Genomic DNA, 21,710 nt, shown 5'->3' with positions numbered 1-21,710 from the left:
CAAGCATACCTCTTTATCTCTTGAGGGATTATTTATGGTACGAGTGCCTGTTCAGGACATATTCTTGCCACCTGAAGAACAATCTGACTCTTTATTTTACTTCATATACTAAGAACTACAATATGCACTAGAAAAATCAAACATACTTTATAAGACAAATAGTCACAGCTGGGGATAAGGAATATAAATAGGATGACATCAAATGAAAAGAGCTGATGATCCAACAAGGCTTCTATAGATCATGTTGTCTCTAATGTCAGGAGAATTGCAGATTAGTCTTGCTGCTGTGTATAAGTAAACCTATTTATCAACTTTCTCGAAAAATCTAATTGAAGGTAGCAGATTTTCCTTAGTTCTGCCGCACTTCAAAGCCTGAAGTGTAGGGGTTTGTCAGCCATTCTTTCCTGGCTATAATCAGCATGTGAGATTCCCATTCAGGCTTTTCTCCACCAGCCAGGTCCGAGCTACTCCTGGCCGACTCTGATAATGTATTTTTAGTTTGCTTGATTAGTAAAGTAAAAAATGAGGAAGCCTTAGCTTTTAACAACTTTATCCAATTCAGACTTAATATTCAGAGACAAAGAGCAATTTAAACTGCAAATGTTCATTATAAGAAGCCGGATTTCTATAAAGGGTAACTTAGTCATACCATAGAGAAAGAAGGCGACAGGCCCTAGAAGAAAACCCGTTTGGACAAGGTAGATACTGGCAGAGGCTATGCTATTTTTCCTGAATAACCTACAGGAAGAGAAACTATTTTTATGAAGGGATATAACGAGAAATGTGAATTTTAACAACTCTGGAGAAAATATGCAGGAATATAAAAATTCGTAGTTTTGCTACCATGTACTACATTTTTAACATGATGCTTTATATCCAAGTCACAAAACGGATTTCTGTACAGTTATATTCATTCTTTAAAAGCTAAGTAGAGCTCAGGCAACTAAAACAAGCTGTTTGATATTAAGTTCTTTTTTTCCTCTTTCACTTGATGTAAGAATACTGTAGCATATAATGTCACATTAGTTTTATATATGTAAATACTTTCAAGTCAGAACATGTAGTGTGAGCATATTTTATCAACTATTACCACTAAAATTTATACATTTCTGAACTGAAAAAAATGTTCTGTGTTTATCAAAATTTAAAGTAATTTTGCTCCTTTAGGATTATCCGAATTTGTGGGAATGCCTCTGTTCTTATATCGGAAAGAATTTAACTACGCATTAATTAAGAAATTTTTGTCAATTCTGAAATTTGGGAAACTTGTTGAAGTATCTTAGCAATGATGTGCAAGATAAAACAGCAGTGTAACGCAGTATCTGATTGTTACTTAAATGTAATAAAATCAGTTGAACAATAAAGTCTTCGACAGCATATTCTCACAGATAGGCATTTTCTTGGGCATTCCGAAATGCTGATATTCTTACAGGGAGCTTTAGGATAAATCCGTATAATTCCTGTGCATGACATTTTGAAACGACCAGAGCTGTGAATATCACACCTGATTGCTTTTAAGTCAAAAGCTTTCATGTGCAGGAAATAATGTTTCAATTAAAAAGAGACAGAAGGGGGACATCATTTGATGTTACTACATTGCACTCAAAATCATGTACAGAAAAAGAAAATTAGAGCAAATTCAATAGGCTGCTGACTCAAAGCTGAACAACTTAAACATTTGTATCACCTCTTCAAAAGATTGATAGGCCACAATTTTAGTATCAAATTACTGTATCAGGTCTCAGAACTTGGTGGTCTCAGTCTCTGTATTTTTTACATTTTGCTATTGCTAGTTACCAAGCGCTTCGTTTTATTCGCCATTGTTCCCACTTCAACTTTGTCATCATTTAGAGTCTGAAATGTATAGATTCCCTCTACTATAATTTCAGCTGTGAAGATACTGTGTAAGATTACAAATACTGACAGCAGGTGGAAAGAATTTCTATGCCTTAGCATACTGACTTTGCTTTGTGCTTTTTCCACGCAAACTGTATTTGATTTACAATTAAAAGTATTTATAGGCACCTGTAAGATTAGTGAGCATTTTAGTTTTTAATACTACATACACTATCTGACATTTCACTGGGGATTCAGAGGAAATCCTTCCTCCTTGCATAAAACCAATAGAATGCATTTACCCTAAAATTGCCCTTGAAATAGATACTTTTTCTAGTAATATTTGGAATCGTTTCTCCCAAATGACATCTCCTTTCCTGTAAGATGCTTGATCATTGAATCCTGAAATACAGATTTGGGGTTTGCTTATGGTTTCTTTACAGAACCATTAAGAAAAAGAATTTGCCAGGTGAAGATTCACCATGTATGTATGGATTTGCTAGCTGTATAAAAAGCATTGTTCTTCTATGGATGACCTCCTTGCACAGAATGATAGTTTTATCCTTCTCTACATCATTATGTTTGCTGTACAAAAATCCTGCTGTGCTACATCATAATAACATGTAATCTTCTTGCTCAGTTTAGCTGAGATTTAAGGAGCCGCTGTTCATGGAAGCAGTTTTCTAAAGTCTGATCTATAATTTACCAGAATCAACCAGGCAAAAGAGCAAGAGGCTTTATAAGAGGGATACAGCCCTTAAAACTCTTAAATGAAGATTAGTTTAAAGTTTTACAATCCGGTACAGAACCATCTGGCAAATCTCATGTCAGGCTTTGTTAAACCTCTGAGCTTTCCTAGTACGCTGTAGTCATTCAACCCCCACCCCACAGCCTGCCTTTATCTTCCATTCCTCTGCCTCCTGCCAGGCACCCGCTTTACTCATAGGTGTGTTGGAACAGAAGAAGGAAATAAGTAAGCGAAGGGCTGATTTTTCTACAGGAATAGTAGAACAGCTGTAAACGATGGAGGCTGTGGGTGTGCTGCACCTCTGGAAATCATGCCCTTATAATTGCTGGCTGGCTGGATATGCACTAGGTGATTTATTGCGTCTTTGAAGAGGTACTTGCAAGATAAAAGCTGCCTGTTGGCAGAACCATTAGAGACTTGCTGGGTTAAATTGTGGCTTTTGAGGCCAAGGAATCGCTGGGAGGACGTATAGCAACATCACAAGGCATTTTGATACTTTCAGAAACGGGGCCGCGGGTGTTGCAGCCAAAACAGCGTAGAAGTTGGGTCAGTGGTGATTCCAGTTGCTGTTTGGTGTGGGAAGCCGATTGTTCTCGTCGTTCCTAAATCACATTTCAGGGCTCTAGACTGTGGGTTCCTTGCTGATACCTCCACAAAGGGGTTTTTACCTCTGAGTTTCAAATTGTGTTTTTGTTCTTTGGAAAAGGCAGAGCTAATGCATTTCTTGAACACAAAGCAAAACCCCTCCCATATGAATCCTTACTAATATCTTGATTTTAGCTGTCCTGTGGCTTTCCCATATACTTATGTGTCACACAGATTTATTTTTGTATTTATAAAAGCTTGGAAATGTGGAACAAAATAATTTGTTCTAGCAATCTGTTACATAAAATACTTTCTTCACTTAAATTAACCCTTCTATTCACCTTTCACATGAAGGATCTTAGGAGGCTGAAGGAGAGGACTGCAGGAATCCAATTACCTGAAATCAACTTACAGGCAAGAAGGAGGCATTGTTAATGGAGATAATCTTCTTCTCAGGCTTACAGAGTTTCTCTGTCTCAGTGTGATAATAAAGATGTTCTGTCTGGATGGTGAAATTAGTATACATGATTTCCTGATTATAATGTGGGACAGAAAAATAGTAAAGTCTGCAGTTTCTCTCTAAAAATGTAGCTTTTGGCCCTATACTTTAAACATAACTAGAAAAGACAAAAGCTGCCCCAAATACACATGTGCAATCCCAGCCAGACTTTGATAATGTAACGTAACTAATATACTACTTACAAAATGTCTTTTGCTGTTTGTTTCCTAAATCTCACTTCAAGCCGTACAGGATTTCAGCTTGAAAGACAATTTCATAAAGCCTTTTTTTTTTTTTTTTTTTTTTTTCCTCTCATTCCTGTAAAGTGCAGGAGTGGAACACTTTGACTCAGACAATCTTAATGCTGCTGTAGCAATTTTGGAAGGCACCAGAGAAAAATGCATCGTATTATCTTTGAATTTCAGTCTGCTTTTGCTTCTCACAGCAATCAATAACCATTAGAATCATTGGTGGTAGTATCCGTCTGGATAATTTTAGGGCTTTGCCAGAAATCAAAATACATAAACCCAAATTGTTGCACTGTAACTCTTTTCTTTTTAACTCTAATAAATCCAGATTTGCTTCGAAGAAAAGCAGAAAAACTGTCAATAAGGAAATGGGATGAAAAGGACATGACACCTAGCTGAACAGATCCAGTAGTCAGCATTACACTAGGAAGTTTGAGGGCCAGAACAAATTCACTTTGCTGCCTGGGAAGGTGATAGTCATTGAAAAATTAGTCATATCCCTGGGTCAAGGTACTGGAAATTTTTATAATTATTTTAAAACCCAACTCAGGAAGCTGAGGCCAACCAACTGAACATAATTTAACTTCTCTCCAGCAAAAAGGGAAGGACTTTCCCTCAGTTTTAGAGTACGTATTTTGTATTAGAGGTGGCTGCCTGGTAGCTCGGGAGTCCTGGCTGTAGGAAGCGAAGGGATACAGCAGGTCCTGTGGCCGGGAGCGCAGCTCGAGCTGGATTCGGCCGAGGCAGAAAGCGGGCAGCTGCCTGCCTGCCTCTCTTGGCTCCTGAGGAGCGGGATGCTCGTTGCATCTGCGCCTGGATGTGGCACCTTCCTCTGGTCGCTGGTGCTGTGACGCCCTGTGGGGAGGGAGAGGCAAAAGGGAGAGTTTGGCGAGTGGCTGTCGGACAGGAGGGAATGGGCATCCCTCTTCCCCCGTCCGCCTGCATCCCACCTTCCTGAGCTACGCAGGGGACTGGTGGGGCAGGATCCCAGACGAAGCGAGCTGGACCAGTATCTTAGGGCAGAGAGAGAATGGGGTTGAGTCTGACGGAGAAAACAGGTTGAGCAAATTAGCAGTGTCTCACTATGCATCAGCCTAACCTGTACAGACACCAAGAACCCGACTAGCGTATGGGGAGGATGCAGTTGTAAGATTAGTTTGAACTATCTCAGATGCGCGAGAGATTTCCCGCTTGTATTTCACAGTGGGGACCACCGGTGTGGCATCTTAAAGGTAAAAATGAAGTCTGACTTCCAACGATGAATTTCATAACTTTAAAATCTATTTTACGATTTATTTTCTCTGGTAAATTTTGGAAGCTTGGCTATTACCTGTCAAGCTGTCATAAGTAATTATATGTTTGTTAACTTACTGTTCCTAACAAACAACAGGAAATATTCATGATGAATTTCTTTTTTCCCTAAAAAAGATTTAATAACTACTTTGATTAAATATTAAAGCTTTTGTTTGCTGTTACAACTAGACAGAAAATTCCAAATATCAGCAAAATGTTTTCTGCACAATCTTTTTACTAGCTGGCCATTATGCTGGACTTTATTGATTGCTAACATAATTGATCAGGGTAATTGCTAGGTGGTCAGGTGGAATACCGATGTGACTGGCTGTATGATGACTCAGCAAAGTAAAACTTCTTTCATAGTGAAAATACTTGAAAATTGGACTTTCTGTGGATAGACAAGATTGCCTGCCCTTGGGGAACAGTTGACAGTATTGCGTTTCCCACTGGATAAAAGGGATTACTGAGATAAAGAAAACTTTTACAGCCAGCAAGACCTTATGTGGTTTCCTGTCTTGTTTTGCCTTCTCCAGTGCCCGTACCAGGGCAGTGGTCCAGGGTGTCAGGTAATGATTTAGAGCAAAACGAGATTCCCTCAGCTCCAGCGGAGGGGAAGATCTCAGGTGGTGTTGGATGAATGGCAGGAACTGAATCGGTTGTCCGGGAACGCCCTGGAACGGTAGTTGGCTGTAAGAGAAGTGACAGGTGGTTCATCAAACATGAAAAGAACCTAATTTATTCCAGAAGTCAAGCCTGCCTGCTAAAGAAGTTGTAATCAGTGCGTGTACAAGAGCTAAGGGAGTTTTAATGGCACTGCTGAAACCATAATGTAATATCCAGGTTGAAATCATTCCATCTTTATCTCATTACGAGTACAATTTTCTTCTATGTGTGAAACTTAAATGTCAAATTGAGGAAGTGGAGGGAACATAAACAAAAGTCTGTGGGCATATTCTATTGTTTCTTTAGAGGAATCGTAGACGCTGCAGAAGGCTGTGGGAAGATGCTCCAAGCAAAACGGGGGGATAAAGGCTTCCAAAAACTTTCCACTTTTAGTGAGAGCTTCTTTATCGGTGCTGGAAGAAAGAAGCTCCCAGGAGGATTGTCTATCATTACCACATTCTTTAAAAAAGAGAAAAGAGTACTTGTGAATAAGTGCTGCTTATGTGTGATCCATTAAGAATGTGTGTATATCTCAGCAAGTGGTAAGTAGGGAGCTTGTATACTAGAAGCACAACTGCTGTAGTAGCAGGTAGTTCAGAACAGGTATTCGCACAGTCTGAGTTTTGGGAGCTGCAGCTGATGTGCTGCTAGTTAGCGGTTGGTTCACTGTAAGCTATCACGTGTGTAGTCACAGCTCACGTATAAGGTGTTTTTCTACACTGAAAAGTGACTGTGCAAACACAGTTCCAGATTCTCTGTGGCAAACCAGATGTGTGCTGTGCGTTGGGGCCTTTAATTTCTAGAACTCATTCCCTTTAGTTGTGAAACGGCGTTGTAAAAACGGAACGAGAGCTGGAGAGATGTGTACTGCTGTGTGTGGAAAGCCTGTAGGGGCTGGAAGCAGCTACTGCTTGGTTTTTTCTTTCTTTCATGTGCTCCAGGCTGCTGACTGACTAGTAGTCGCCCCAGAACCTGCTCTATTTTCACTCTTGCTGTGTTTTGTCACTGCTTTCTGACACTTGTCTTCGGAGGGGTGAAAGGGTTTCTTTGGGTGCTGGGTAGTGGAAACAGTAGGAAGTAAATGAAGAACACAAGGTGCTAGTCTATAAGAAATTCAGCATTGAGAGGTGTTTGAATCTTCATTAAGTCATATCTAAGATTTAGAGCATGGTTTTCAAGTGTTACTCAAACATTTTAAGTATTGTCTCACCTAAATGTGCTTTTGCATCCCTTTTCTTCATGTAGTCATACACTTGTTTTTTCCTTTTTCTCTCTGCTCTAAAATAGAACTGACTGGTCAAATGTGGTATAAAAAAACTGATGTGAAGTTCCAAGGAAAACTATTTCTCAAGAAATAGTGTGGGTTTTTTGCTTTGGTTTGTTTGTTTTGTTTTTTTTTTTTTTTAATGTCAGTTCCTGGCAGGCTGTCCAATATAGAATTATTATGGTATCTTGGCACCACAATTGATATGTTTAATAATTTTCATTATGTGTTTGGGTCCCTTTGATGCTTGATCATTACATTTAAAAAAGATTATAAGGTAGAATACGTTTCCTTTTGAACATATGAAAAACACAACCTTCCCTTTCCAGATGCATTCATTTAACTCTATTTAGCATTCACTAAATCTGTGGTTATTTTTTTTCTTTTGAAATGCACTTATTGTTCTATTTCAAGAATGAATCATGTTCTGTTGTTACCCCAAAATATAGCATAACAGAAATGGTAAAAATGATTGCCTGTAATCTATTATTACGGGCAATCCAACCTGCCAAAACAAAATTACCATTTAATAAGGTGGGTTTTTTAAATGAGCCCTGTGAATGCTCCATACTACTGAAGTTGCCCACAAATTCTGTATTTAAAAAAATGTTTCCTTTTAAGTGGCCACATTTTACTATAGATGATGGAAAATCCAATGGTATATCTCCCTTTCTTTGTCAGTCGTTGCAGTCTCCATGGGCATTTAGATCACTCTGATATGAGACTTGGATAAAATGCTATTTATAGTATGTAAAAGGCTGTATCCAAAGGGTAGTACATTAGAGATGTGTTTCAGGAGGAGGAAAATCCTGGCACTACTTAAATACTGTATTTCAGCAGTGGACCTTTTTTGTGAATGCCATTGTTTCTGTTTTATGACAGAAAGAATTTAGGGAGGAAGAAAATATGTGAGACTTGTCAGTATTTTTGCAGTAATGTGTAAAGTTCCTTTCCTGGGAAATTCATATGGAGAGAATTAAAAGGAGCCACCATGCTATTCAATGTGCAGTCCCAGTGCTCAAAAACCTTACGTGTTTATTATGGAAGCAGAGGAATTACAGACTTTAACAAGTAATTGCAGGATCTTTTGGTAATATTAAAAAAAGGAAGTGTGAGGGTCGGCAAGTCTACTTCTTTGAAGACTACTTTAATCTATTTGATTATACAGACTTTTGATTTGGGGTGGTCAATCTTGAGATATTCCAAGGTGGTGAAAAGTCGAGGAGACCAGAAGCTGTTAACTGCTCGGTCTTCTGGCTCCAGAGCCGAAGAGCATTCAGGAAAGGCAAGGGCTCTCATCTGAAAACATGGTTCCCCTGCCCAAATAATGCAGACTTTTAAAAAGTTTTCCATAATATTTCTTTTAATTCACCTATTTAAGTTAGTTCCACTGCAGTCAATGTCCTTTTTTGAGGGTGTCCATTGAACATAGCACAACCTGGGGAGGAAACAGCAGAGAAACCGGAGTCGAGTTCCCTCTGAAATTCTGCTGCTGAATGTTACGCTGTTGGCAAATCATTTCACATTTTTATCTGAGTTTTTTCATCTTTACACACAGACAAAGGCGTGTACCCCCCACACCTTGAAAGCTTAAGCAACTCTATAAAAATCGCATTCCTTAGCTGCAAAAATATCAGACCTACAAGTCTACTCCAAATGTATGCAGTTGTGATACATTACCATTATTGTGTACAAATTTTGTACCTGACTGTTTTACTCCCTCAAGGGAAATTAATGCTGAATGCTGACCAAGTGGTTGAGCATATAACTGATGCATACTTTTCTCTCCTAAAAGCACACAAAAGAAATGGGAAGGCCACAAACTCCTTTGAAAGAAACAGCCTTGGAGCCTTGGACTCAGCCACAGGTAGGCTGGAACAACTTTTCTGATAATGTGTTTTCTGTCAGAGTGGCTTCTGTAAGTCGTAATAGAATTAATCTGGGGTTCTAAAGAAACGCTGCAACAGGTGGCTCTGTGGTTCTTGGCATCGTATGTCAAAATGATTTGTTTTGGTGTTTGGCTGCCCAGACTATTGGTAGTGTCCTTTGAGTTGAAGTCTCAGCTTTTTTCTAAGGGAGAAGTGCCAGGATTATCTTGCCTTCAGTTTATGTTCCTTACGTGCTTAAAAAACCTTGCTGAACTTTACAAAAAAAACCTGCTTTCTGAGTGGTGTGTCAATAAACTGTAAGCGTCTCCTGGTGTAGAAATAAAGTTTGTGGAAGTTTGTTATTTTGAGAGAAAGGTTTGAAAGATCAACCTTTTGCATTGTAAGGATTTAACCAAAAATGAAGAAATACTTAATCGTGCAAAAAGAGATACAGAAATGGGGCTATTAATACGCAATCTTCCTTAACACAAAGTGGTTTGGAGGTTTGGGCCTTGCAGTTGTGTACCTACTTGAGCAAATCGAGTATTTTAGATTTCTTAACATGCAGCAGTTCAGAGCCATTTTTGCTGTTTACTCCCTGTGTACCAGTGTACTGCACTGCACGTTGAAATATGTGGCTTTGGAGGTGACGGGAGGGAAGGAAAGAGCTGATTCATAGTGTAGGTGAAACTGGATGTTGCGGTTCCAAGGACAAGGATTGGGGCTGTACAAGAGAAGGTGCTGGAGTGGGGTGGAGATGAAGTAGGGTAGGGTGCCGAGGAAACCAACCTGGAGAATCAGGCTGCTTCTGAAAATTCCCAGGGGAAGATTGCCACTTTTTATGGATGCTGCAGCGTTTTTCCTTTAGCAGCTACCACATCTGTAATTCATATAGCACAGTGCTTTGCAGGGTTCACCTGTTGCTAATGGCAGCAGTGAATCTATAGCTGTAATGCCGAAGTTGAGAGTTTCCTGGCAAAGATGGAGAGAACCAGGCAGAGGTAGCAACCCCTGATCTGTAATTACAGTGTGGTTGTAGTCTAAGTAGTCTCTGGCTCGTATTTTCAGGCTGTAAGCACTCTGCCCAAACAAATATTCTCCTATTTAGTCTCTAGTTTTTACAAACTGCATATGTGAAATCCCAGAACGTAGGCTTGTTCTAGAGGCACATTTACTCCAAAAGCAGGTGGCAAATGCAATGCAGGAATTTAGAAGTAGGAATGAAAAAAACCCCACATCTCTGTTACTGCTACCTTTGCTCATGCTTGAGTGCATTTTTTTTTATTAGTTGCAGTGCTAACTGTGCAGGCTTTCATGGTACAATCTCTACAGCTGATAAAAATATCGTAGCTCTTAAATGGTAAATTCCTCACTGTAGTCACAGATATGTGGTATTTATGTTTGTACACCTCTACATACAGAAAGAAGAGAGTTATCTGTAAACATGCAAGCCTTGCATTGTAGGGAAACCCCTCAGCTGTTACTCTCCAAAACACAGGATCTTCCCTCCTTCCTAAATCAAAGGCTCCCAGGTGCAGTTTGTGCCCTGACCGTTTCCAGCTACTGCATGGCCAAACCTCCGAACGCCTCTATCCGGGTAGTTGCTAATCACAACAGTTAAGCGTGCATTGATCTGTGTCTGCAATCAATAATGTTTACGTGTAGGACCACAGGAGCTTGCTATGGTCCATAGTTACTTATAGACGGTAACTCCTCATGTGCAGGAACAAAACTGTTGAGGAAAGTGTTTTGTTCCAGCAGTTACTGCTAAACAGCTGATGAATCGTTAAAGGAGGGATAACGGGCTCCTCCTGTTCCCTTCCCTACAGCACGTGTTGCAGAGCAGGCAGGTAGAGAGCTTGGACTTAGGGCTGGGCTTCGGTTTGTTGGCACGGGAGAGAGAATTTTGGGTTCCGAGTTGTGAGAGGAGGCGATGAAGCAGATTGATGCCGTGATCATCGTTTAGGGGGGCTCTGGTGCAGGAACATGGGTGACGGAGGTGAGCTTTTGCAACCACTTTTCTTTGGTGGTTTGTCTGACTGTTGCCAGCAGCGTTGGCAAAGAAATACTCTGTTGTGCTGTCCCAGTGGTGATGAGAATCATTGTTCTTCAGGAGTATACAGACCCTCATTGGGTTATCTGGTCACTTCTGAAAACTGCATTTGCCACTCCTTTACTTAGTCACTATGCAGATTAAAATGTGTAAAATGTTTTTGTCATTCCTATTCATTTGGGGGTAAAAAAAAAATCTGCTTTTTAAAAAAATACGTACAAAGAAGCTAAGACCAATATGGGGTTTTTTTTATTTCATGGAGAGAAGAAATATAATCAACAAACTAAAAAACTACTGGAACCATTATTATAGCAGAAAATTAAATTAGTTGTTAATTCTTTCATGGATGTAATTCTGGCCCCTGCAAATCCCTCCTTAGATATTTTGTATAAAGTGAATAAAAATTCATGGCATGGATAAAAGCTTTGTCTATTTTATGAGCAACAGGCAAATGATCCAAATGGTGCTCATAAAGCAAATGGTTCCCAACTCTAAAAGGAGGAGGAATATATTTAAAAGCTGCTAGAATGAACCATGAGTAAAACCAACTCTTATTTACAAGAAGGTGTTATTTACATGAGTGTTCTTTGAGCAACACACACCCACCCCTGCCAAAGGGAGAGACTCACTACTTTTGTCTACTTAATAATAACAGTAAAAAAAATCATTACACTTTCTTGGGCTACTTAGTGCCGTTCAATGTTTAGAGCTGCTGTGGGATGCGTTTTATCAACAGAGAGTGAATGAAATAGCTGAGAGCACAGTTTCAGTGTGCAGGGCCGAGCAGTCAGTGAAGCAGAAAGTACCACATCTGGCCCCTAATATCAGGAGGTGAGAAGCTGGTACCTATTAGCAGTCGGGCAATTTCACACGGAGGTTATAGGCTGGGGGGAACGAGGAACGGTGCTTTTTGTGCAGAGGGAGGGAAGGCTTTATGTTGCCTGCGCTGTCATGGCTCTCATTTGCCTCAGTTGTTCAAGGTTTCATCTTAGAAGCAGCCAGGTAGCTGAAAATTTTGAAACTGAACCGTTCAATTAGAAAAAATGAAGAACTGTAGTGCTTTGTCAGGCTCATTTCTTATTCTGTGGTGGGGTTTTTGTTCTCGGTTTTACAGATTTTGGTTGGGGGGGGGGGGAGGAGCTGTGATTTAATAAGTTCCTAGAGCAATATGACATTGACAACGTGGGAATTTTTTTTTTTCATGGCCATGCCTTTTAACTTGCAGTTTTCTGTATCTTTTTCTGTGAACTCAGTGAATGGGAACGGATGTTACTGCCTGGAAAATAAAGTATGAGAGACTCGTTCCGATAAATTCGGGACAAGACCTTTGCAGATAAGGAACATGTGTGGTAGTAGTTGCCCAAATAGACTTGTCATTGGTTTACAAGCTTTATTTAAATGCTAAATACCATGTATTCCTGTGGTTATGTTTTTTGCTGCTTTGCCTGATTAAACATTTAGCTGATAAACCCTGTCAAGCCTGTTCAGAGGTACTGCAGTTAAGATTACATATTTATAGCCTCTATTTTTATGGTCAGTTAGAAACAAGACAATTCAAAATCAAAGTAATCTGTGATTGTTTAAATTTTTGAGGTTGCTGACACTATTTTAAAATCTGAATTTTGTGTAGTAACGGCATGAAATAACATTGATCACAATGATTCTGATTCAGAAACAAATTGCTTTATTCTTCCAAATTACTAAGAGGATAAATGTAGAAAGAGAGAATAAGGATTTACCAAAATAAGGAAAAAATAACAATGATTAAGGTTATACAGCTTAAAAATGCAGTAGTGGCAAATAGTAAGGTTTGCCAGCATGGCAGATACAGCAAAACTCCCTTCAGTTGCGGAGTATTTGATTTAAAACTTTTTTTTTGGTGACTCTTACATCACTATCTATTATGTGTCTGTCTGAAATACTGCATAGACATGATTCCTAGAGTGTTCGACAGGATAAAATGTGAGAAGGTGGTGTTAGTGCTGTAGCTTTTCATTTGTTTATTAATTATATGAACTCCAAGTGTTCTCACTCACTTAAGATAATGGCTAAAAAGCCAGGGTGCAGCTACATTTCCTGGCCCAAATGTAGCATAATTACTTTAATGAACACATTAATTTATCCCCTTTCCTCATGCTTTTCCTCCTTCGCAGTCCACGTTGTCACTGGAAACCCAGACAATGATGACCCTCAAGGTCTACAGCTCTCCTCAAAGTTCTCTGTGAGGGTTCAATATCCAAGGACTAAGATTTGTCAGGCTCAGGTAGCGCACATTCCTATGTGTCTTACAAATAAGCAACGTCTCGCACCAACATGGCTTTATTACCACCTGGTGTAATGGTGGTGTATTGCCACAGGAATGAGCATGACAAGCAGGAGCAATAAGATACAGATCAAGTGCAACCATTTGTCTCTCAAAAGCAGAAGAGGAAAATAATTTGTTTCCTCTTTTGCATCTGTAGTTTTATTTTCTCTTTGTGTGTAAAGCGCAGTCCTTTTCTCTTTTTTTCTTTTTTTCAAGCAGAATTACTTTTTGGGGAAAGGCAAAAACACTCAGACTGAAATCTAATTACAAATGATAGAGTGTAGTATTTTTCTGCTGAATTTTAAAGAATCACTTTATAATCTTGGAACAGTGGATAACAACATCACTAATCCAATATTTTAACAGTAAATACGTTTGATGATGGGAATTGCTACACTAATCTTATATCCCTCCACAGTATAGTTAAGAAATCCACAGGGGGTTTTACTAATCAGTTTTTGTAAAGTAAATCAAGTCATGTAATTCTTGTTCCCTCTAAATGCCCAGCAACTGCAGGCAGAACCATGTGCAGTACTTTTTGTTCTTTTCATCAGTTTGTACCCTAATCTGCAGCCACGCTTTCCCCTTCAATATGCAAGAAAGAGACTTCTGGAGAGAAAAGTCTCCAAGCACCCTCTGACAGAGACGTCTTATTAGGTGAGCTGGCAATTCACCTTGTTCCCCTCGCCTGTCGTGCTGGGAAGGGATGGAGCGAGTCCACCTCCTGCACACAGGCAAAGAGCTGCCAATAATTAAATATAATCTGACCACGTTTGCTACTACGCTCCTGACACATATGGTTTAAGCTACTTAGTTTAGACCCCAATTTTACTGACCAGTGCGATATATTGCAATATGGCTTGTGTAAAAGTCAACAGTAAAATAGTTTTCTTTCTTGAAGTTATCAACAGAATATTGCATTAGAAAGAAATATTAACAACCATGGTTAAATATTTGAAGAGAAGCAACTAATAAGAATTCTGTGCATATTTTGTTCCCACAGTTCATGGGAACTGAATTATTTTTCATGAAGTCCTGGTGTGCACTGTTTACTTAGCTCACAGCTTCAGCCTTTAGGATTCAAAATCGATGAAAGTCAGAATGAAAGTGAAGCTTTATTTTTGATTCGGTGTCTTCAGCTTAGATACAAACCAGTCACCTAAATAAATTTATACAGTCTAGTTACACCCTGGTTATATTTAGTATTTAGAATCTGTGTGGTTAAAATATTCTCATTTTATTTGTTGCCTAATAAATATACATATGTCTCAAGTATATTTCTTGTTTAATGGAACTTCAGTTGTAATCTGGAGTTCTAACTCGGAAGAGTTGGTAAATTTAAAAAAATAAAAATACGCATCAGAGTAGAAGGTGTGGGGATTCTAAATGTACTTAAGAGAAAAACATGGTAATTATTGCACTTTGAAAGTAATTATAGTGGATAACCTCATAAACATTTAATTTTTCCAGCAGCAGCTAGTGTAGTACCTGGCTGCCAAAAGGTACAAACCTGGTTTCCCACAGATAGCAACACTCTTTCATTTTAGCTGTGTTTCTAGGTTATATCTGTAAGGTATTCCTGACATCCTAAACAAATAATGTATCCAGAAATCAGGGTACAGTTCTGGAAGGTAACTTAATGTAAAGGCAGTTTATTTAAGTAGAAATGGGCATTAACCATTTCCTGTCTAGTGATCGTTTTCCCTGCTTGTTCCAGTTAATACGGAATAGAAGAATACCAATATGCCATATAGAAAACAGTATATCAGCCTGTATTAGGCCACTGGGAGTATTCAACTGTAAATTCAGAAAGTGAAGTTTAATTACAAGATGTTTGCAAATAAAAACTTAATTATAATTAAATAAAGACTTAGTCTGCGGTAGAGCAGGGTTGCTAAGATAACCTGGCCAACTGGAAGAACTATTTTTATTGATCTAGTAAGATTTTAGTACATTTGACACCCTTTATGTGTGTATATATATTTTTTTTTTCCAAGATCTAGTTTTGCCATAGCATATGAGCATTGGAACTTAGTAGCTGATGTAGCTGAAAAGTCACTTAGAGAAAATAAGAAAAAAAAAAAAGCAGGATATCAGAGTTGTGAGCACTGAATTTACTATTGATTTCAGCGGGGGAGACCATTACAAAGGCAGAAAAAAATTCCCATTTCATTTATCTGTCTGTTTACCAGACTGGCTCATGATTCTATGATTAAAAACTCTCAATTTGAGCTAAGCTACAGTTCTGTTATGAGTTAATTAAAACAAATGAGAACTCTACAGACAGTTTCCATACAGTTTACTTCGTATGTTTTCAGGCGCCTAGCTGTGCAGAAGCAGAAAGCCAGTCGCTTTGGGGGCTGTATCTTTGAGGACAGGCACTTGCGTGTTCGTCTCTGTCAGATTGTTCCATGTATTTTCAGAACCCAAATGTCAAAGGTGCTGAGTGGAAAATTGGGGGATAGTAAAGGTTTCAGGTCCTTACTACCTTGAAAGAGAAAAAAGATTTAAACAAGTCATTCAAAGAGACTTTGAAGAACATCTTTTCCTTTTTTGTCCACCATGACAGCGATGTTGTCTGCCTAATTTCTTTGGCTCATGTTGTTAAATCTTTTCCTTCCTCTTGCTTCCGACGTACCAGAGCTGTTAGTACAGACTTGAACAGCGGTGTAAATGAGGACGGCATCAGTAACAGGAGCGGGGAGCTCAGCTGTAGAGCATCACCTGGAAATTCAGCCCAGTGTGCATGAAAACAGGTAACCCCAGAAAGCCTCCGGCCAGTGTGTGTTGTACTGGAGCTACAGGAGGGAGCCGTACTGCTCAACGCAGGCAGTTGATTTTTTCTCCGTTACCATACGCTGAGTTGGAGGAGATGGCGTACTCACTGGTGAAATACCAATGACATTGTTTAAAAAGGGCAGGTAGACAGCTACTCCTTCATCTTGTGAGATGCAGAAAGCCCTGTCGGTGTCTAAGTAAATCACCACGGACCTGCTTTCAGCAAATGCAGATGAGGTCTTTGAGGTACTTAGTTATCTATGAGGATGCTCAGAACGGCTTTCCTCCCCACGGTATTTCTTCTGCCATCACCCCTGTTTGGCGAGAAAGCGGAGACGTCCCCATTATTTAGGAGAAAGCACCAAGTAGCAAAATCATTAAGTTGCATCGGACTGTAACTTATTTGCTCTGAGCTGTGCTCAACATGCATAAATCTTAAAAGAGACAGCATAAACGAGGCGTGATTCATCGAGGTGTCCATTTTTCTAGTGTCCAGTTTGCTGTCACTCGCAGAGCAGTTACCTGTAATGTGAGGTGGGAGCTGTGCATGGGAACAGATCCATCCCCTTCGTTACTGCAGCCGGCACATGTATTTATGCATCTCAGAGTAAGAGGAGTGGTCTGAAAAGGTTTTGGAAAGCATGAACATATAATAAAAGCATACTGGTGTTGTGTTTTAAACCTTAAAAATGATATTGGCTTTAGTGTAGACCTTTGTAAGAGGAGTGGGTGTTTGCAGGGAAAGCTTTTGGAAGCGTTGGACTTTCAACTGTCTGTTCATCTCCTGAGGCTTTTCTTTCCCACACTATGCTTTAGGAAACTTTTAACCACTTTTTCTTGTTGGTGGTGTGTTTGTTTGATGATGGCATGGTTTGGGTTTTTTTTTTTTTTTTGTTGGGTTTTTTTACTATAAACTTTTACAATGTTTAATAAGAATATTATGTCTTCCCTCCTGATGAATTAGCACCACAAACTTTATTGTCCTGGCTAGCAAACACAGGCACTGCCATAAAGTCTTGTCACAGGGAATAACAGAAGTAGGCACTAGATGGAATGTGTGAGCTGTGCACCTGGAGATTTCCATCCTGGTCGTGATTCTGTAACGCTGAACGTTTTGCTATTGATCATGATAGAAGACTGAATCCCAGTGATAGCTTTCAGGTAAGAGGGAGAAATTATTCACAAATGCTGTCAGGGCCCCCAGTGCACACTGACCAAACCATAGTTCATATACCTTCAGTGTTGAAAATAGTTTTTTACTGACTTTAGTTAACCAAAATGAGGTATTTCACCAGTCCGTTAAGTTATACGATTATTGTGTATCCGTAGTGGCAACAGTGGCTCTGGGTTGCTGTTGCCAGGTCACTTCCCCTCTCAGTCAGTTTCTCAGCTATGAAATCAGTTGTTTTTCTTGAAGGATGTTTTATGGGCTGATTAATTTTTTTGACTGCATATTATTGCATATAAAGCAGATACACTCCAACTTGGTGCCCCAATGCCTATATGGTAATGGATATTGTGTATCCATTCAAAGCCCAAATGAGATGAACACCACTGTTCTCTCCACCATCTGCCTTTGAGAAAGAATCTAATAAGTGATGAGGCATATAAGGGAAGATTAACATGTTGTATTTGGCATTTACAGTGTGCGTATTAATTACTGCAAGGAGACAGGCGCCCACTCAGCGTGGGTGGGCTCTCCTAACCCAGAGCAGCACTGGCCTTGGGGACGGACACTTCTCCCTCCTCGGGCTGCTCATCGTGGGCTCGCTGGCGAGCAAAGCCGCACGGTGCTGCTTGTTAAGATTTTATTGGTTATCTTCCTCTAAAAGGGATTGCAAAATAGGGGGGGGAGGGGGGGAAAAGGGCATTGTGGAGGTTTTGCCTATTCTGATAGCTTCTGATTGCAGGTTCTGATGCTGAGCTGGGAGCGTCAGAGTCCAGCCTGGCCACATGGCTCCCTTGCGTGCGTTCCCTGATCTACATCCAAGCGTCTGTGCAATGCGTAGGGAAGCAAGTGCGTCTTCTCATAATTAGTTCAACAAATAAGACCTTCTTCCAGATCTCTTCCTTCTGTTTCGCACGTTCTCCCATCTCATATTCCTGCAAACCAGGAGCAGTTCCTGATTTTCAAGCCATATGATTCTAAGCCATTTCTGTCCATCCGGCTGAGCCTGCCTCTGTCATCTTCCAGCAGCACAAGTTTTTGTAACAGTTGGAGACAAATTACAGGGGTTCTCAAAAAGGTGGTGGCCTGGAATCAATTGCCACTGAAATGGTGTATCCAGCCTGCAGTCTGCTTGTAGCTGAAGGACACAGATGAAAAACATAGTGTATGTGCTAACTCTGAAGATACTTAAAATAAGTCTCTACAATACAGTATTTGTCTTCTCTTAGAAATGAAAATATTTCTGTTTAGCAACTAACTCTGCTTTGATGATGGAAGGTAGTTTTTTGGTATATATCGTTCTTCCTGTGTATGAACTTCATTTGGAAGGCTCCTACAACCTTCTTCCATGCCATTATGAATACAGATTTTGCAAACTGGTTGTAATTGATTTAGTTATGAAGTTAAATTAGGGAAAATGCCCTTAGAAAAGAATGCCAGGTTCCAGATAGTAGATGTTGGTGCTGCAGAGCAAGACTGTAGTTTGGAAAATGATGATCAAAACTTTACATTTTGGCATTGTTTTGAAATGCCTCTATGCTTTCCCAAATACCATGCAAGGATAATAAAAATATTTGTTGTGCATAATGCTCTTTTCTAACTCTAACAAATATTAGGATTAGCACAGACCCAGAAAGGAATTCATGTTGCAAACACTGTGACAGCGGTTGGTGTTTGCAGTAGAATTCGTAATCATTGAAAAGATGCATATTCTACTGCTTTGTTTTTAAATCCATACATTTTCACCAGTAGCACAGTACTTTGTAATGTGATGAATTTCACTATATGGCTGCAATCTGAATGGTGTAAACTATGAACTGAGGGAGATATTGCACTTTATTTGTCATGCCCTCTCTTTGTGCTACTCTTCTCCCTCAGGATTTTATTCTAAATTCCTCTTCACTCTTGGGCAAAGATTCATGTTAAATAGTCAAGTTGTCACCACTTGTGGAAATTTCCTCTCCCGAGGTGCCCGCAATCAGTTATTGCAATGGCCAAGATTAGTTCTAGGTGCTCATTTTTACAGTTCAAGGTGCTCAGGGCAGTACTGTTGTAATCTAAAGTACTAACAATTCCCTAAGTATTTACAGTACAGAGACATTTTTAGTACTGGGTCATTTATCTGGTAATATTCTATACTTACATTTTTACTCTCCAAATTGCTGTAGTTCTTGGGTCTGTGATTCAGATAATATAATAAAATACTATCATCTTTATTCTGTATGTTTAATACAGAACATATGTTTGCTAGAGGATCTTGAACAGCTTTCCAGGTATTTCTGTGCAACCAGACTATGAGCATCCAGTCTCTTGTTTTACTGGGAAAGAAACCCGCGTTGAACCTGTAGCAGCACTGACCAAGTAGAGAGTGGGAAGTGTAAGGAGCACGTTGTCTGCCCTGCAGCTGAGATGTACATCTTACGCTGACGTTGGTTCGTGATGGCTTTTTGTCAGGATAATAGCCACTACTGATGGATCAACAAGCAGTACAAAATGCTTTTAAAATGGATTCAGCCTTTCGATGGGTTTTGCGCTCTCTCACTTCACACATAGGTCGCTGCCTAGCCAGCCTTCCACAGACCAAAGGGTGGGTTTAGCAGGTATGGCAATGGTGGGCCATGCCTGTAGTCGGTGTAAGCACACTAACAGAAATGCATAGAGTGAACCTGGTTCTTCTGTTTGCTAACTTTGTACAAATAAGTCAAAGTATGGAAGTATCTCTTTTTTTTTTTTGTGTGGAAAAAACCTGTGGTCTAAAACTGGTGGCTTGTTTTGTTTTGAGAATGCTATCACTTGAGGCCTTTAGAAAATTCTGTGGGGTTTTTTTTTCCCTTTCTGAAAAGTGTGCTCTCTATAATCAAAGATGAACGACAAAAGTTGTTTGTCCATTCTCATGTATTTAATTGGCTTTTACTTGCTCTTTTCTTCAACTTTTCCTGTAGGAAAACCTGGTCTTTACAGCAATCCTTTGTCATGCTCACGTTACAATTTTCTCCTTCTAGATTTTGTTTTTGAACATTAAGGATCATTTCTCAAGATCCATAAAAACTTTGCTATCCACAGTGGATTTTTATGATTTTATTTCCCTGTTCAGCAGCCTGCCTGTGAGGTGATGGGACAAGGCAGGCAAGAGCAAGGCTCTTGGTGCTTTTGAATTCTGATTGTTTTTTCTTTAACTGCTTTCGTATATATGTCTAAGGCACAGATCTTTGTCTGTTTAAGTAAAAGTAATGATGCTTTACGATCTGTTTCATTCTCTCTATTTCAGGATTTACAAGTTTTGTGACTCAGAAGCATCTGAATTTTTTTTTTTTTTTTTTTTTTTAAGAGGAGCAGTGAGAGGGACTGGCTTGCTTTATTACTTTTTCGGAACATAGCTAAAATGGTAGGCTTCTGGGCTTGGCAGTTTTACAGCAACTTGATAAAATAAAAATAATCGTGCCATCACTATTTTATTTTACTTCTTTCAGATGTGCTTCCTTCAGAATTGCTTCTTCCTTTCATGTTTGTGGAACTGTGCTCGGCAGAGTGGCAGTCTGTTCACAAGCTCTGCCAAGTTGAGGATTTGAGAGAAAGTAAACAACTCGGTTGGAAACATGGATAGCAAGTGTTGCGTAGACTCTAAGAAGCAGAGATATGCTGCTGTATTATACAAGAGTTCACTTAATGGAAAAATGCTGTTCTCCCCTTAGAAGGAGTGAATCTCTCTTGCTAGCCATTGTAATTTAAGCCAGTTGTGCCTGACAACTGCACTCTGTTCAGGCTACTTCTCCATCAAGGTTTTCATAGCATTTTTCCTGAATGAGAAAATAACAAATTTTAGCCCTCGGTTAGAACATAAACCGATATTTATAAGGAATAAATCTGCATGCTAGAACTACCTAGAGAGAGTTGATAGAAGGAGCTGGGAAACACCTGTGAGAGCTGCGAGATGGGCAGTTATTGAAGAAGGCTTTGCTTACATATGAAATAGTTGCTCCTTCCATATTCCTCAAATATTAGTTTACTTGCTAGTGATATTTGTTCCGTGGGCTACAAATCCATTACTGATACTTTACAAAGCAGTACTCAGACCCTGACAGACTTTAATTTTTGCAAACAGGCATGGTTTAACTCAGCTGCCTCTCCAGTAATTTGTGTATTGCTCTTACCCTCACCAAACAACAGTGAGATGAAAGGCAGTTCCTAATTATCTTCCTAAAGAGGAGGTTGGTCTTCAGTTTTAAGAAACATCTTAAAAACATTGCCTAGTGCAGTTTTTTCCGAAGCAGAAAGATTGCTATTCAAAGATTCCCTCCCTGCTCCCGCACTGTTCCTATGCAGGCTTTAACTCCCACTTTTGTATCTCCACACTCAGAGATAGAGCTCAGAACAGACCCCAGAATTATTACTTTCTGTT

At 39.5% G+C, this 21,710-nt stretch overlaps 1 protein-coding gene across 3 annotated transcripts in view; it reads left to right on the top strand.

The window, feature by feature from the left end:
- PCDH11X (protocadherin 11 X-linked) overlaps positions 1-21,710 on the top strand; it is a 512,079-nt gene that overhangs the window by 240,722 nt on the left and 249,647 nt on the right. For all 3 annotated transcript variants that reach the window (XM_069811515.1, XM_069811514.1, XM_069811516.1), the window contains one exon: positions 8,935-9,006. In XM_069811515.1, the coding sequence (XP_069667616.1) occupies positions 8,935-9,006 (72 nt within the window). The remainder of the gene's footprint in view (positions 1-8,934; positions 9,007-21,710) is intronic.

The sequence above is a fragment of the Haliaeetus albicilla genome, chromosome 23 (genome assembly GCF_947461875.1).
Source record: "Haliaeetus albicilla chromosome 23, bHalAlb1.1, whole genome shotgun sequence".
Classification (NCBI taxonomy): domain Eukaryota; kingdom Metazoa; phylum Chordata; class Aves; order Accipitriformes; family Accipitridae; genus Haliaeetus; species Haliaeetus albicilla.
The sequence above is the reverse complement of the archived record's forward strand: the minus strand, read 5'-3'. Positions and strand labels throughout refer to the sequence as shown.